A 17,372-nucleotide genomic window follows, 5' to 3' on the forward strand; every position below is an offset into this window, starting at 1 on the left:
AATGAAAAGAACTGAGGACAGTCTCAGAGACCGCTGGAACAACACTAAACGCACCAACATTCAAATTATAGGGGTTTCAGAAGAAGAAGAGAAAAAGAAAGGGACTGAGAAAATATTTGAAGAGATTATAGTTGAAAATTTCCATAACATGGGAAAGGAAATAGTTAATCAAGTCCAGGAAGCACAGAGAGTCCCATACAGGAAAAATCCAAGGAGAAACCCACCAACACACATATTAATCAAACTATCAAAAATTAAATACACAGAAAACATATTAAAATCAGCAAGGGAAAAACAACAAATAACACACAAGGGAATCCCCATAAGGTTAACAGCTGATCTTTCAGCAGAAACACTGCAAGCCAGAAGGGAATGGCAGGACATATTTACAGTGATGAAGGAGAAAACCTGCAACCAAGATTACTCTACCAAGAAAGGATCTCATTCAGATTTGATGGAGAAATTAAAAGCTTTACAAGCAAGCAAAAGCTGAGAGAGTGCAGCACCAACAAACCAGCTTTAGAACAAATGCTAAAGGAACTTCTCTAGGCAAGAAACACAAGACAAGGAAAAGACCTACAATAACAAACCCAAAACAATTAAGAAAATGGGAATAGGAACATACATATTGATAATTACCTTAAATGTAAATGGACTAAATGCTCCCACTAAAAGACACAGACTGGCTGAATGGATACAGAAACATGACCCATATATATGCTGTCTACAAGAGACCCACTTCAGACCTAGGGACACATACATACTGAAAGTGAGGGGATGGAAAAAGATATTCCATGCAAATGGAAATCAAAAGAAAGCTGGAGTAGCAATTCTCATATCAGACAAAATAGAGTTTAAAATAAAGACTATTACAAGAGACAAAGAAAGACAGTACATAATGATCAAGGGATTGATCCAAGAAGAAGATATAACAATTGTAAATATTTATGCCCCCAACATGGGTGGACCTCAATACATAATGCAAATACTAACAGCCATAAAAGAGGAAATCGACAGTTAACAATCATAGTAGGGGACTTTAACACCCCACTGTCACCAATGGATAGATCATCCAAACTGAAAATAAATAAGGAAACACAAGCTTTAAATGATATATTAAAAAGATGGACTTAAGCGATATTTATAGGACATTCATTCAAAAAGCAACTGAATACACACTTTTCTCAAGTGCTCATGGAACATTCTCCAGGAGAGATCATATCTTGGGTCACAAATCAAGCCTTGGTAAATTTAAGAAATTTGAAATCGTATGAAGAATCTTTTCTGATCCCAATGCTATGAGACTAGATATAAATTACTGGAAAAGATCTGTAAAAAATACAAGTACATGGAGGCTAAATGAAACACTACTTAATAACCAAGAGATCACTGAAGAAATCAAAGAGGAAATCAAAAACAATTGACAATGCAGACACAACGACCCAAAACCTATGTGATGCAGCAAAAGCAGTTCTAAGAGGGAAGTTTATAGCAATACATTCCTACCTTAAGAAACAGGAAGCATCTCAAAGAAACAACCTAACCTTACACCTAAAGAAATTAGAGAAAGAAGAAGAAGAAGAACAACAACAACAAAATTAGCAGAGGGAAAGAAATCATAAAGATCAGATCAGAAATAAATGAAAAAGAAATGAAGGAAATGATAGCAAAGATCAATAAAACTAAAAGCTGGGTCTTTGAGAAGATAAACAAAATTGATAAACCATTAGCAGACTCATCAAGAAAAACAGGGAGAAGACACAGAGAAATAGAAATGAAAAAGGAGTAGTAACAACTGACACTGCAGAAATACAAAGGATCATGAGAGATTACTACAAGCAACTGTATGCCAATGAACTGGACGACCTGGAAGAAATGGACAAATTCTTAGAAACGCACAACCTACTGAGAGTGAGCCAGGAAGAAATATACAATATGAACATATCAATCACAAGCACTGAAATTGAAACTGTGATTAAAAATCTTCCAACAAACAAAAGCCCAGTACCAGATGGCTTCATAGACGAATTCTATCAAACATTTATAGAAGAGCTAACACCTATCCTTCTCAAATTCTTCTAAAATATTGCAGATGGAGGAACAGTCCCAAACCCATTCTATGAGGCCACCATCACACTGATACCAAAACCAGACAAAGATGTCACAAACAAAAAAATCTACAGGCCAGTATCACTGATGAACATAGATGCAAAAATCCTCAACAAAATACTAGCAAACAGAATCCAACAGCACATTAAAATGATCATACACCATGATCAAGTGGGATTTATTCCAGGAATGCAAGGAGTTTTCAACATACACATAACAATCAACGTGATACACCATATTAACAAGTGAAGGAAAACAACCATATGATCAGCTCAATAGATGCAGAGAAAGCTTTTGAGAAAATTCAACACCAATTTATGATAAAAACCCTGCAAAAGTAGGAACAGAGAGAACTTTCCTCAACATAATAAAGGCCAAATATGACAAACCCACAGCCAACTTCGTCCTCAATGTTGAAAAACTGAAACCATTTCCACTAAGATCAGGAACAAGACAAGACTGCTCACTCTCACCACTCTTATTCAACATAGTTTTGGAAATTTTAGCCACAGCAATCAGAGAAGAAAAAGAAATACAATGAATCCAAATCAGGATAGAAGAAGTAAAGCTGTCACTGTTTGCAGCTGACATGATACTCTACATAGAGAATCCTAAAGATGCTACCAGAAAACTACTAGAGCTAATCAATGAATTTGGTAAAGTAGCAGGATAAAAAATTAATGCACAGAAATCTCTTGCATTCCTATACACTAATGATGATATATCTGAAAGTGAAATTAAGAAAACACTCCTATTTTCCACTGCAACAAATAGAATAAAATATCTAGGAATAAACCTACGTCAGGAGACAAAAGACCTTTATGCAGAAAATTATAAGACACTGATGAAAGAAATTAAAGATGATACAAAGATATGGAGAGATATACCATGTTCTTGGATTGGAAGAATCGACATTGTGAAAATGACTCTACTACCCAAAGCAATCTACAGATTCAATGCAATCCGTATCAAACTACCACTGGCATTTGTCACAGAACTAGAACAAAAAATTTCACAATTTGTAGGGAAACAGAAAAGACCCCATATAGCCAAAGCAATCTTGAGAATGAAAAATGCTGGAATCAGGCTCCCTGACTTCATACTATACTACAAAGCTACAGTAATCAAGACAGTATGGTACTGTCACATAAACAGAAATACAGATCAATGGAACAGGATAGAAAACCCAGAGATAAACCCATGCACATATGGTCACCTTATCTTTGATAAAGGAAGCAAGAATATACAGTGGATAATAGACAGCCTCTTCCCGTGAGCCATGGCCGCTGAGCCTGCGCGTCCGGAGCCTGTGCTCCACAGCAGGAGAGGCCACAACGGTGAGAGGCCCGCATACAGCAAAAAAAAAAAAAAAAAGACAGCCTCTTCAATAAGTGGTGCTGGGAAAACTGGACAGGTACATGTAAAAGTATGAAATTAGAACACTCCCTAACACCATACACAAAAATTAACTAAAAATGGATTCAAGACCTAAATATAAGGCCAGAAACTATCAAACTCTTAGAGGAAAACATAGGCAGAACACTCTATGACATAAATCACAGCAAGATCCTTTTTGACCCACCTCCTAGAGAAATGGAAATAAAAACAAAAATAAAAAAATGGGATATAATGAAACTTACAAGCTTTTGCACAGCAAAGGAAATGGTAAACAAGACCAAAAGACAACCCTCAGAATGGGAGAAAATATTTGCTAATGAAGCAACTGACAAAGGATTAATCTCCACAATTTACAAGCAGCTCATGCAGCTCAATAACAACAAAAAAATAAACCCAATACAAAAATGGGCAGAAGACCTAAACAGACATTTCTTCAAAGAAGATATACAGATTGCCAACAAACACATGAAAGAATGCTCAACATCATTAATCATTAGAGAAATGCAAATCAAAACTACAATGAGATATCATCTCACACCAGTCAGAATGGCCATCATCAAAAAATCTAGAAACAATAAATGCTGGAGAGGGTGTGGAGAAAAGGGAACACTCTTGCACTGCTGGTGGGAATGTGAATTGGTTCAGCCACTATGGAGAACAGTATGGAGGTTCCTTATAAAACTACAAATAGCACTACCATATGACCCAGCAATCCCACTACTGGGCATATACCCTGAGAAAACCAAAATTCAAAAAGAGTGATGTACCAAAATGTTCATTGCAGCTCTATTTACAACAGCCCAGAGATGGAAACAACCTAAGTGCTCATCAACAGATGAATGGATAAAGAAGATGTGTCACATATATACAATGGAATATTACTCAGCCATAAAAAGAAATGAAATTGAGCTATTTGTAATGAGGTGGATAGACCTAGAGTCTGTCATACAGAGTGAAGTAAGTCAGAAAGAGAAATACAAATACTGTATGCTAACACATATATATGGAATCTAAGAAAAAAAAAAAGTCATGAAGAACCTAGATGTAAGTTGGGAATAAAGACCCAGACCTACTAGAGAATGGACTTGAGGATATGGGGAAGGGGAAGTGTAAGCTGTGACAAAGTAAGAGAATGGCATGGACATATATACACTACGGGACATAAAATAGATAGCTAGTGGGAAGCTGCCACATAGCTCAGGGAGATCAGCTCGGTCGTTTGTGACAACCTAGAGGGGTAGGATAGGGAGGGTGGGAGGGAGGGAGTTGCAAGAGGGAAGAGATATGTGAACATATATATATGTATAACTGATTCACTTTGTTATAAAGCAGAAAGTAACACACCATTGTAAAGCAATTATACCCCAGTAAATATGTTAAAAAAAAAAAAGAAGATGTGGCACATATATACAATGGAATATTACTCTGCCATAAAAAGAAACGAAATTGAGTTATTTGTAGTGAGGTGGATGGACCTGGAGTCTCTCATACAGAGTGAAGTAAGTCAGAAAGAGAAAAACAAATATCATATGCTAACACATATATATGGAATCTAAGAAAAAAAAAGTCATGAAGAACCTAGGTGTAAGTTGGGAATAAAGACCCAGACCTACTAGAGAATGGACTTGAGGATATGGGGAAGGGGAAGGGGAAGCTGTGACAAAGTAAGAGAATGGCATGGACATATATACACTACCAGACGTAAAATAGATAGCTAGTGGGAAGCCGCCACATAGCTCAGGGAGATCAGCTCGGTCGTTTGTGACAACCTAGAGGGGTAGGATAGGGAGGGTGGGAGGGAGGGAGTTGCAAGAGGGAAGAGATATGTGAACATATATATATGTATAACTGATTAACTTTGTTATGAAGCAGAAACTAACACACCACTGTAAAGCAGTTATACTAGAATAAAGATGTTAAAAAAACCTTTATTTAGCAACAGTTAGCTGTAAGGGGTACTCATAAGTAAAGGATAGAAAGAGAGGGGCCTTAAGAGTCTATCAGCAACAGAAAAGTAGGTAGAGACTTCTGCTGCTAATTTGTATTTCTGAATTCTCCACATGAAACCACCAATTCAGTTGAGCCTGTGACTTGAAGATGAGGTACATAGGATCTAGAATAATTCCTTCCCACCATCCCTGCCTATGTCTTCAACTCAGGGCCTTGATCTAACCACACTCCTGTAACACACAGGTCTTCAGGCCTGACTACACCTTAAACATACCATATTTCAAACGAAACCCACAATCCTCCCCAAATTCTGATGACTACACTTTCAATCCTATCCAACAGGCTATTAACACATACCTTAGTCTTATGTAACTTGACATCCATCATTACTAATTCGAGTTTTTTAAGTAAAATAAGAAAAAAAGAAAGTAGCAAAGTGTTTTTAAGTATTTTGTTTCTGTTTTTTGTTTGTTTTTAGAAGAAAAGTAGTGAAATAGAAAAAACAGTGAAAAAGGGAGTTTGGCAGGATTTATTCCTGTTAATAAACTAGGGTGCTAAATTAACACTCCCCAGCCTGCTGCTTAATATGTAGGTGAGTCAACAATATCACTGCTTCCCCTAGATATCCCAAACTGTATCTCACAGCTCACATTTGGGGCTTATACCTCTTTTACAGGTTATAAGGGGTCCAATAAGGCCAGTAGCAATGTCTCGTGGAGCATCTACGTGAGAATGATAGATCCAGGTGAGGCACGCTGGGTCAGCATCAGTGGGTGCATGGCCTTCTGGAATGGTCCAGTTGTAGATGTGGCTGCCTCCCGGGGGAACAGAGTCATCAGCTTTCAGCCAACCAGAGGAACCATCTGGATATAAGGATCCTAGAAAATGAAATTGCATATGTTTAGTCCCAGGGTGAGTGAGAAGGAGCCTGGCAGATGTAGAAGCCAGGAGAGGGACGTATGGAATACCTAGTTCCAGTCTTGTGGAAGGTAGAGTTCTAAAGTTCAGCACAGTGTTCCTCACAACCTAAGGAAGGCACAGATTCAGGTAATATCTAGCCAAGAAACCTAGACCTCAAATCAACAGTGGGTAGAATGCTAGCAGCCCTTGGGGAAGGAGCTATGACCATAGAAAGTGCTATACAGCCTAACCTAGTAAGGCTCTAGTGCAAAGCCAATGGAGGCAAGAGAGAAGAAAATATTCCCTTCCTTCAAGCACTCACTTTGAAAAACAGAAAGCAGACAATCACAGAATTTCCATTTAAAAGCAACTTAGTGATCAATTGATCTATTCCCATGTTATGAAAGAGAAAACAGAGGAAAAATAACTTGTCCACAGGGAGTTAATGGTCAAGTCAAGACCTTCTGAGTTTGCTCTCTATTCCCCTCACTCACCGTTGTGTCAGTACTATAGGCCATTGGGCCTGGGATAGTAGGAGATACAGATGAGTAAACTGATCTCCCTCTTAAGAAAAACAATGGGCCTTTTGGAAGACTGTGGCACAAGAATAATGCTCCCTTACATTCACAGAACACCCCTCTCTTTTCAAAACACAGTCAAATATTTTACGGAAATGCCATTCAAGTAATTCTTTGTGATAAAAGGTAAATTGATTTTCTCAGGGTATATGCCCAGTAGTGGGATTGCTGGGTCATATGGTAGTTCTATTTGTAGCTTTTTAAGGAACCTCCATACTGTTCTCCACAGTGGCTGTATCAATTTACATTCCCACCAACAGTGTAAGAGGGTTCCCTTTTCTCCACACCCTCTCCAGCATTTATTGTTTGTAGATTTTTTGATGATGGCCATTCTGACTGGTGTGAGATGATATCTCATTGTAGTTTTGATTTGCATTTCTCTAATGATTAGTGATGTTGAGCATTCTTTCATGTGTTTGTTGGCACTCTGTATATCTTCTTTGGAGAAATGTCTATTTAGGTCTTCTGCCCATTTTTGGATTGGGTTGTTTGTTCTTTTGTTATTAAGCTGCATGAGCTGCTTATAAATTTTGGAGATTAATCCTTTGTCAGTTGCTTCATTTGCAAATATTTTCTCCCATTCTGAGGGTTGTCTTTTGGTCTTCTTTATGGTTTCCTTTGCTGCGCAAAAGCTTTTAAGTTTCATTAGGTCCCATTTGTTTACTTTTGTTTTTATTTCCATTTCTCTAGGAGGTGGGTCAAAAAGGATTTAACGGTGACAAAGCAATAAAGAGGCATGGACATGTATACACTACCAAACGTAAGGTAGATAGCTAGTGGGAAGCAGCCGCATAGCACAGGGAGATCAGCTCGGTGCTGTGTGACCGCCTGGAGGGGTGGGATAGGGAGGGTGGGAGGGAGGGTGACGCAAGCGGGAAGAGATATGGGAACATATGTATATATATGGCTGATTCATTTTGTTGTGAAGCTGAAACTAACATACCATTGTAAAGCAATTATCCTCCAATAAAGATGTTTAAAAAAGAAAAAAAAAAAAAGGTAAATTGAATCTCTACATTCTTAATGAAGAATTTGAGGTTCAGAGAGGGACAGTGACTTGCCCAAAGTGACAGTGTGTGAATAGCAGAACTGATAACAGTACCCAGCCATATTTTCTCTGAGGAGAGTCCCTGCCATTTCAGATCAAAAAGGAACACTATCTTCATTCCCAGCTCCTCTCCCATGGCAGTAAAGAAAAAGCGATATTTGTTGTAGGTAGGAGAAAAAGGATGGGCTGATTTACCTTCGGAGTCTTTCTCATAGAAAACACCATGGGGGTGGATTGTGTAGGGACGAGTGGCAAAATTCTTCAGGTGGATAAGAATAATATCTCCCACCTCAGCCTTCAACACTGGCCCCAGGAAGCCCAGCCAGGCTGGCTGAACCATTTCATCCATGTATGAACCATCCCTGTATTCCTTGTAGATGGTCTTCTTGTAGCTGCTCCCTATTCGGTTCTTGTCAGACTTCAGGAAGTTGGAAGCTACTCTGGGAAGGAAGGAAAGGGAAAGTCACAATTTTGCCTTTTTCCAGAGGTGGCTGACCAAAATGTGTCCATCTTTGTTTAGGGCAAAACAAGAGGAAATGGGATTGTACTGATCAAAACATGAAATCTTTACGTTAGAATCTAATTGTTAGACAATGAGAAGTATTAAGTTAAACCATATGAATTTGCTGATATTTGAGCAATTTTAACCTACAAAATAGACAATTTCACTCAGTAAATCCTAATATATAATAATGTGGAGGCAACCAACTATGGACAGACTCTTTTTAAGTGATCAACTCCCTATCCAGGTGGCCTAACTTAGTGCTGCCCTTCTGTATATGGGAAGTCTTATAACACAGTGGTTAAGTTCACAAACTCTGGAGCCAGGGAGTTTCAATTAAATGCCAATATTGCCATTTCCAAATCTGTAGGACTTTGAGCAGGTTACTTAACTTCTCTATGCATATTTTCTCCATCTGTAAAAGGAGATAACCATGGTACCACTTATTACTGGTGACTAAAATAATTAAAATACATAAAGAATTTAGAAAAGTACCTGGAAAATAGTAAAATCTTAATAAATGTTAACTATTACTTCAAGGTATTGGAGAAGGGGATAACAAAGTTATCCCTCAAAGATACTTTTAATACAGACTCTGTGACGCCAAAACTAGATGAGTAGAAAAATCGTTTGTTAAAAAAGAGAGCTGTTTTTCTTACTCTAATTCTTCCTAGAGAGCTCTGAGATGTTACAGTCAACTTTGGAAAACTTTGAGGCTTTGGAGAGACAAATCAATTCATGATCACAAAAGATTTTTTAATACATAAATTCGATTTTTTTCAATGGGCATTTGTGGAACACCTGCAAAGCTCTAAAATCAAGAAAGGTTAATCCTGGGCTTCCCTGGTGGCTCAGTGGTTGAGAGTCTGCCTGCCGATGCAGGGGATACCGGTTTGTGCCCCAGTCCGGGAAGATCCCACATGCTGTGGAGCGGCTGGGCCCGTGAGCCATGGCTGCTGAGCCTGCGCGTCCAGAGCCTGTGCTCTACAACGGGAGAGGCCACAACAGTGAGAGGCCCGCGTACCGCAAAAAAAAAAAAAAAAAGAAAGGGTAATGCTGTAGGATCTGTGAGAGGCAGAATGGTGAGAAGAGTACCAGCTTTGCATCCACATTACCCAGGTTCAAATCCTAGCTGTCCGTTTACTAGCTCTTGGACTTGAGCAAGTCATTTGATCTCCCTGAGCCTCAGTTTTTTCATCTATAAGATGAGAATATTCATACTCACCTCCTAAAGTTTCTGTAAGAATTAGGTGGGACAAAGTATATAAATTTCTAGTACAGTACCTGTCACAAAGTGTTACATAAGTGATAGCTATTGCTGTTATTTCCTTGATTGTAAGGCTGATCTTATTTTTTCTCATTTTTACATATCTTAAATCAGTATAGTTCCACTGAACTATGGCAGCATACATATACTACACACATCTTACAAACACTGTATATATATCATGTTTTTTCTTGCTTAAAAGCTAAATACCTATTATTAAAAGAGTATTGTGGATATCACCTTAGAATCAAGGCAATGTGGAATGACCTTTAGGACCCTAAAAATACTTAGGCATCTCACTGTGGAAAAGCGAACTCCATATGGGATACTGGCTCCTGAGTCAACTAGTTGTCTTCTCAGGAAATGTATCACTGGGCTTATGGCCCAGAGAGATCAGGAGCTGGCTGCAACCACACCCTGGGGAAAGGTCTTCAAGAGCTACCTATTGACCTCAAGAGTGCCCCTCCCTAACTCCACCTTTAATTCCACAAGAGATTAAACCTACGTGTCACTGTCCAGAGGCTGGTTCGTGATGACATTCCTTCCCTTAGGAGCATAGTTCCACTGCACGTCCTGGATGCCCAGATAGTAGACTCTAGTGGCCCCATCAGTCAGTCGGGGCCACAAGGGTTGCACGAACAGCAGAGCCCATAGAAGATGGCCTGGCTCCATGGCCCACATTACTCTGGGAAACAGGCAAATGAATAGCTGTCGGTATAGAAGAAAGAGAACAAAGGGGCTTTGCATGTGTCTCGAAAAGTAAAGAGGCAAGAGCCAGACTGAGTGACTGAGAAAACAAAAACCGATTAGCCTGGAATCTCTGCCTTACCTTTTTCCTTTCAACAAGTGTTCAAGGATCTCTACACATTGGACTTTGGAGGGCAAAGTTAAAAATCACTTGTACTGACAATTGTGTATCACTTTCTTCAGAAGAGAAATCTGGATCCATTTTCTTCAGCAATGTAGAAAGAAGAATATACTCTAGCCCAAAAATTAGGAAACAGGCATCAGTAGCCCGAATGAGCCACTGACTCACTCGGTACCCAAATCAGGTCACTAATTCTCCCTGTGTCTCTGTTTTCACCATTGTCACTTTCCATCCTCTATGAACTGTGTTTAAAAACAAATGAGAATTCACCAAAATACATTTATTAGGATGTTCATAGACCCAAACTGGAAACAGTCAATATGTCCATGAACACTATAATGGATGAGTAGATGATATTTTATTCATATAATGGAATTCTATATAAATGGTAATGAGCAAACTAACACTGTACATGAAAATATGGATGCCTCTCACAAATACAATGGTGCAGAAAGAAACGAGACACAAAGGGTACATATTGTATGATTTCATTTATATAAAGTACAAAATCAGGCAAAACTAATCTATGCTGTTAGAAGCCAGGATAATGTTTTCTCTTAAGGTAGGGATCAGTGACTAGTAAGGCAGAGGAGGAAGGCTTCTAGGAAATGTTCTGTTTCTTGATTTACTTACTGGTTACATGGGTACGTTCAGTTTGTGAAAATACACTGAGCTGTGAACTTAGCACATTTATCAGAAGAAATGTTCTCTGCTGGTTCTCTGCCATGCACAAATCCATTTAATGTGTCCAATCTTGAGTCAGAGTTAGAACTAAGCTTCTAACCTTTCATTCTGATACATCAGCCAGGCAGTTAGACTTTTGGGGGCTGATATGAAGCACTCAGTCATACTATACACAGCCACAGTCAATCCCAGAAACACAGGTGACATAACATAAACACAAATATACATACACTTGCATGCATATACATAGACACATGCAGTCTTATCTAAAAGCAGAGATGCAGACACTTTCATCCACACTAGAACCACAGTGTCACACAGAACCTTAGTCACTTTCAAAATAATAATAACTTACAATGGAAAAGAATCTGAAAACGTATATATATATATATATATATATATATAACTGAATCTCTTTACTGTACACCAGAAACACAACATTGTAAATCAACTATGCTTCAATTAAAAAATAATAAAAATAAATATTTATAGTGTGTGCATGACATGTCAGACATTGTTCTAAGTGCTTTACAGATTAAATCATTCAATCTTCACAGCAACACTATGAAGCAGATGCCATTATTATCCCCATATTATAGAAGGAGAAACCGCAGAACAGCAGTATAAGATAATTTGTCCAAGTTTACCTAGTTAACAATCAGTAGAGTTGGGTTGTGAGCTCAGGGAAGTATAGGTCCAGTGTCTATGCTTTTTTTTTTTAATTGAAGTATAGGTGACTTACTATATTATGTTAGTTTCAGGTATACATGTTCGTAATTACCATACTATACTACTTTTCACAAAATATACTTGCACACACAGAAAACATGTACAGACATATCTTGCTTTATTGTGCTTCACTTTATTTCACTTCACAGACATTGTGTTTTTTACAAATTGAAGGTTTGTGGCAATTCTGTATTGTCAGATGATGTTTAGCATGTTTTAGCAGTAAAATATTTTAAAATTCAGGTATGTACATTTTTAAAGATGTAATACTATTACACACTTAATAGGCTACATTATAATATAAAGATAACTTTTACATGCACTAGGAAACCAAATAATTGTGTGAAGATTTATTATGATATTAACTTTATTGCTGTAGTTTGGAACCAAACCCACAATATCTCCAAGATATGCTTGTATATGCCTATAGCTATAGTTATATCTGAGAAAACCCCATACATTCTGAAACATGCAATCATATGTAGTTGTGATCACTTCCAGAAACAGACACATATATTCATATGGGCAGAGATACATCTAATCAATATAATTCATGATGATGATAATAATGATGGTAACTATCATTCATGCAGAAATTACTACACACTAAATGTGATGCTCACTTTTTTATATATAAATTATTTCACTAAATCCTCAACCTAAGCACATGATATTAGGGACAATTAATCAAAAATAGAAAATCAAAAATATGCACAGACTCACACGTGGATAGGAAATCCCCAGATATTTACCCTGATTGATAAACAGAACTACAGATTTCCCTACATATTCTCAGACCCCTCCACACAAAGTAGTGGCCCAAGTGTGTAATCCCCAGTCTTCATATGACATTTGGAAGAAAGCCCTTGATATGTGGGAGGACCTGTTTTTGGATTCCTCTTCCTAAAACCTGGCTTTCCTACTGACCAATTATGTAGCCTTGGATGATATTTAGCCACTCTGGACCTGTTTTCTTATCTATAAAATATATCTAATAATATAAGCCTTGGAGAAGTAAATTAGAAAATTACATGTAAATTCCCCAGTACAATTAGTGCTTAGAACATAACAGACAGTAAATGTTGGTTTTCTTCCTCTTCCTTCTCCATCCTGGTGACAGTTTGTTAATTTATCCTTACTGTCTCCCACACATCTTATGTTCTATATTTCAACTCTAAGGGCTAACTTAAATCCTAACTGCTCCAGAAGACCCACTCTAGCCTCTCCATATCACTGTTCTCTGAAGAACTATTTACTCTCTATAACACCCAAATACATGAAGTGAAACTTTGTATTATTATTTTCTTTGTCTCATAAGCTGCCTCATGAACTGTCTTTATTTACCAGATTGGACTATAAACTCCTTGAGCGTGGATGTCACATCTTAGAGGTCTTTGTGTAACTACTGGCAGATATGGTGATGGGGGCCCTGTAGGTGTAACATAAACAGCTACTGCTAAAGTGACATAAAACAACATAGACATACATTTTCCCACCAGTTGACTTTAGTCAAGTTCGCCACTGGTTCAAAGAGTAACCTTAGTGAGCCCCAGTTTTCTCATCTATAATATAATAGAGCTGGACTATAACTTACTTTTGGGGGGTCATGGATCTTCGGGAATATAATGAAATGCAAAAACACAGAACTACAAAAATGTTTTATATAAAGAGCTCTCAAAGAGTCTTTCTAGCTCTCACATTCACTGATGAAATACAGGTGCATTCACATGCACCAACATATAGTACCACATATGGATACACAAATATCATGTCCTCAGCAAGGAGGGAGTGTCCTTGATTCAATGAGAATCTGAATGCAACATGCACCTCTTTCAAGCTTCCTTATCAAAGAGGTGTCAGCAAGGCTGTTGTGCCTTAAACTAACGTAGAGAGAAAACTGTCCCAGGTAAGAGTTCCACAATTGAAGAAGCACATTGTTAACTTGGAAATATTCCCAGAAAAGACTGGTATAGAACTTCAGCAATAAATGAAAAATCATTCAAAGGGTGACTAATGACCAAAAGGACTAGATAATAGAACCTGAGAAAAAATGCAACTTAGCATTTGCCTAGCACTTTCCACTGTACAGTATGTTTTTCATATCTTCCATATTATTTAATTCTCACATTCTTGTGAGATAAGGATTTTCTTCCCCATTTTGCATTGAGGACACAGGCTTTGGAATCAGATTGCCTAAACAAATCCTGGCTTCGCTTTTCCTAGCTCTGTGACTTGATAAACTGCTTCACTTCTCAAGCCATAGTGTCTTGATCTTTGAAATAGAATTTATATTATTTGCTACATCTCAGAGTAGTTGTGAGGATTAAATGAATTAAGATATGTAAATGAATAGAACACAAATAAGTACTCAAGTGCACAAGAGATCAAAAAGTATTAGTGGCTATGATTATTACAGACAAGGAAATAGCTTTAGAAATGAAAATTGCCAGATTCACAAAGCTTTAACATTTTATGGATAGCCATAGCACATACACACTCATAAGTTCCTATATACAATAGCACATTGTAAGCATATAGGCACATGTATATGGCTGAGATTAATTTCTTTGGAAGGAAAATGATATATGAAAAGAACCAGAACTTTTGAGTCAGATAAACTTAGGTTTGAGTGCTGTTTTCAGCTGCGTTTGAAAGAAATAGCACCAAGGACTTAGTAGATATCTGATAAGTATAAGTTTTCACTTCTTCTAGTCACTAACTTCCCTTTTTATTCCCAAAGCTGCATTTGTTGTTGCTACTTTTATTGTTGTTTTTTTAAACTTGGTTTATCATTATAAAACAGAAGAAAGGGAAAGTCCATAACATTCTTTTAGAATCACTTGGATATTTCATGGTAAAATTGAAAGTCTTTAGACTCTAGGAAAATAGATTCTAGTTATGAATTCATCATTTATTAGTTGTATGACATGGAAAAAGTCACCTAGTTTCTTGAGCCTTGATTTCATCATCTCTTAAATGGAAATAATCTCTGCTTCAGACTCCCTATTAGTTTGCTATGAAGATAAAATGAGATGAAGGATTTGAAAGCCCTATATAAACTTTTCACTTGGACAGGGCTATTTTTTTTCAGCTGAGCCCACAGGAGGAGGTCTTATAGAAAGGCCAGACTGAGGAGGAAAAATAAAAGGGAAAGGTAAAAGGAGAAATGAAATAAAGTGAGCAAGAATCCTGGAGGAAAGTGAAAAAAGAGGGCAAAAGGAGGAGGTGCTCAAAGGAGGAGAGAGAAAGAGAGAGAGAGAGAGAGAGAAGGGATTTCTGGGATACTTCTAATTAGACATAGTTTAGTCAGTGTACACTGAGACTAGTCAAAACTTCCTTTCCTGGCATCCCAATGTTACCTGGGCCTAGTCTCCATCATCCATGATAGTTTTCATCACTGTTTTCCCTAGAATTTGCAAGTTGATCCTTTAATGAGACAATGCTCTTCACTCTGAGTTTGAATAGACTGGTCTGGACACTCTCATCCTAGACAAAGGATCACTCAGCTGGACACAGAAATGCTGAGCTATCCTTGAGGTTTCATCTCCAATTTCAGAAGTCTTACTAATAGAACCCTCCATCAAGATTGACCTTTTGGTCCTCCACTTTCTTAATGCTGTGTGGTTTTTTATTTACCTTGTGACTCAAAATAGGGGATTTTCTCACCTTCAGAGGGTATGGGACTTTACTGGAAGGGAAAATGGGGAGAGTGTTTAAAGTCTCAAAAGAGTAGTACAAGTACAATTTATATTATTTTTTAATCATTGTCACTGTATCTTAGTATGTCAGAGATGGGAAAATGGAGGCCCACAGAGGAAGAGACTCACCTGAAATCCTGAGAGCTAGTACTAGAACCTAAGATTCTCTAGCCTGGCAATCATGTCCAGTATATTATCACCATACTGTTCCTGGGACAATATGATTTCACTACATATTTGCATTTGTATTAAGGAGGTTTCTTTATTTCCTCACACCCCAGTTGTGGTATAATAGAAAGTATACTGATTTGAAACTAGAAAGGCTGGATTCAAATTCTCTTTCTTGCCTGTAATAGCTATGTGACCTTTCAACAAGTCACTTTCACCTATTTGAGCCTCAGTTTTCTCATCCAGTTGGGGGTAATATTTATTTCACAAGATTGTTTTGAGGCTCAAACAAAATAATGGATATATGAGCCCCTAGCAAAGGGCTTAGAATACAGTAGATGCTCAGTAAAAAACTGAATGTATTTTAGATACATACATCCACAAAGACCTTTAGAAACTATATTTTTTCAATCCCTGATGTGACATATAGAAAACTGAGACCAGAGAGATGAAGGGGCTTGCTCAAAGTCAAGCAGCCAGTTACTGGCAAAGCCAGAATTTGAACCCATATTTTCTAAAATATTTCTTCTACTTAGGCACTAAGTGTGAGAAATAATTCAGATTTTAAGCTGATAGCTTAGTTCAGCTATAATTTACTGCCTTACTTTGTGCCAATCTGGATCTCAAAGTATGAAACTAAATGATCATTTTTAAGTGTTTGAGCTTCCCATTTATGTAGTCCTCAGATCCATTACTTCAATAAACCCCACAAACTGTGAGACAGAAAATGAGCACACTATTTCAACAGGAAAATTAACTACTCTCTACAACTCCAGGATCGTCTCTGAAACAGCTGAGCCAGTGTGGTCCTGGCCATTTTGGTGAGAGGAACAAAGAGAGCGTATTGTCCACTTTAACTTTCCTGCACACCAAGCCATGCTTCCTCCAACTTCTCAGCCACTGACTTTCTCTTCTAGTGGCCCAGGATTCCCCTAAACCAAGCTGAATAAAGGTTTTCTTCAAAGAAAGGGAGGCAAGGTAGGGTTTGGAAAGAGAGGGGAAAAAAGCTTACCTTTGCTGCAGAAAACACTTCCATATTCATGTCAGTGGCCTAGTGATGCTAAGCTGCAGACCCCAGCATGAGTCTGCCAGCCCTGCTCAGTCTGTATCCTGGGTTACAGAGCCTTTCTCATAAATAAAGTCCGGGGCTCCAATTTGGCTGGTATTACTGGAGAGGGGTGAATGGAGGCTGGGGCAGTTCTAGGTGACCTCTTTTCCAGAAACTAAACTGCTGGAATGTCTTGTTCTGGGCCTGGTTTGGTACAAAACCCGGGACGGTTCTTTGACCATATCCGGTGTTTTCCAAATCCCGGTTAGGATCTCCAGAGGAATTACAAGAGGGTGGGCTGCACTTCTCTTATCTCAGCTTGCTAGTTGGTATTTGCTGAGAGGGGGAAGGAAATGCACTGTCACTGTAGCCAGTCAAAACTCACAGGATTCCAACAGCCTCATTTAAGGGATAGGGCCCTCTGC

At 38.1% G+C, this 17,372-nt stretch overlaps 1 protein-coding gene across 5 annotated transcripts in view; it reads right to left on the bottom strand.

The window, feature by feature from the left end:
* HEPH (hephaestin) overlaps positions 1-17,115 on the bottom strand; it is a 96,080-nt gene extending 78,965 nt beyond the window's left edge. For 4 of the 5 annotated variants that reach the window (XM_067722781.1, XM_067722780.1, XM_067722777.1 and 1 more), the window contains exons 1-4: positions 16,912-17,115; positions 10,258-10,460; positions 8,179-8,423; positions 6,123-6,335 (exon numbers count right to left, since the gene is read on the bottom strand). In XM_067722781.1, the coding sequence (XP_067578882.1) occupies positions 6,123-6,335; positions 8,179-8,423; positions 10,258-10,460; positions 16,912-16,941 (691 nt within the window). In that variant the 5' untranslated portion in view covers positions 16,942-17,115. The remainder of the gene's footprint in view (positions 1-6,122; positions 6,336-8,178; positions 8,424-10,257; positions 10,461-16,911) is intronic. The other variant, XM_067722778.1, reaches the window with a different exon arrangement.
* Positions 17,116-17,372: the final 257 nt, after the last annotated feature.

Source organism: Pseudorca crassidens, chromosome X, assembly GCF_039906515.1.
Source record: "Pseudorca crassidens isolate mPseCra1 chromosome X, mPseCra1.hap1, whole genome shotgun sequence".
NCBI lineage: Eukaryota > Metazoa > Chordata > Mammalia > Artiodactyla > Delphinidae > Pseudorca > Pseudorca crassidens.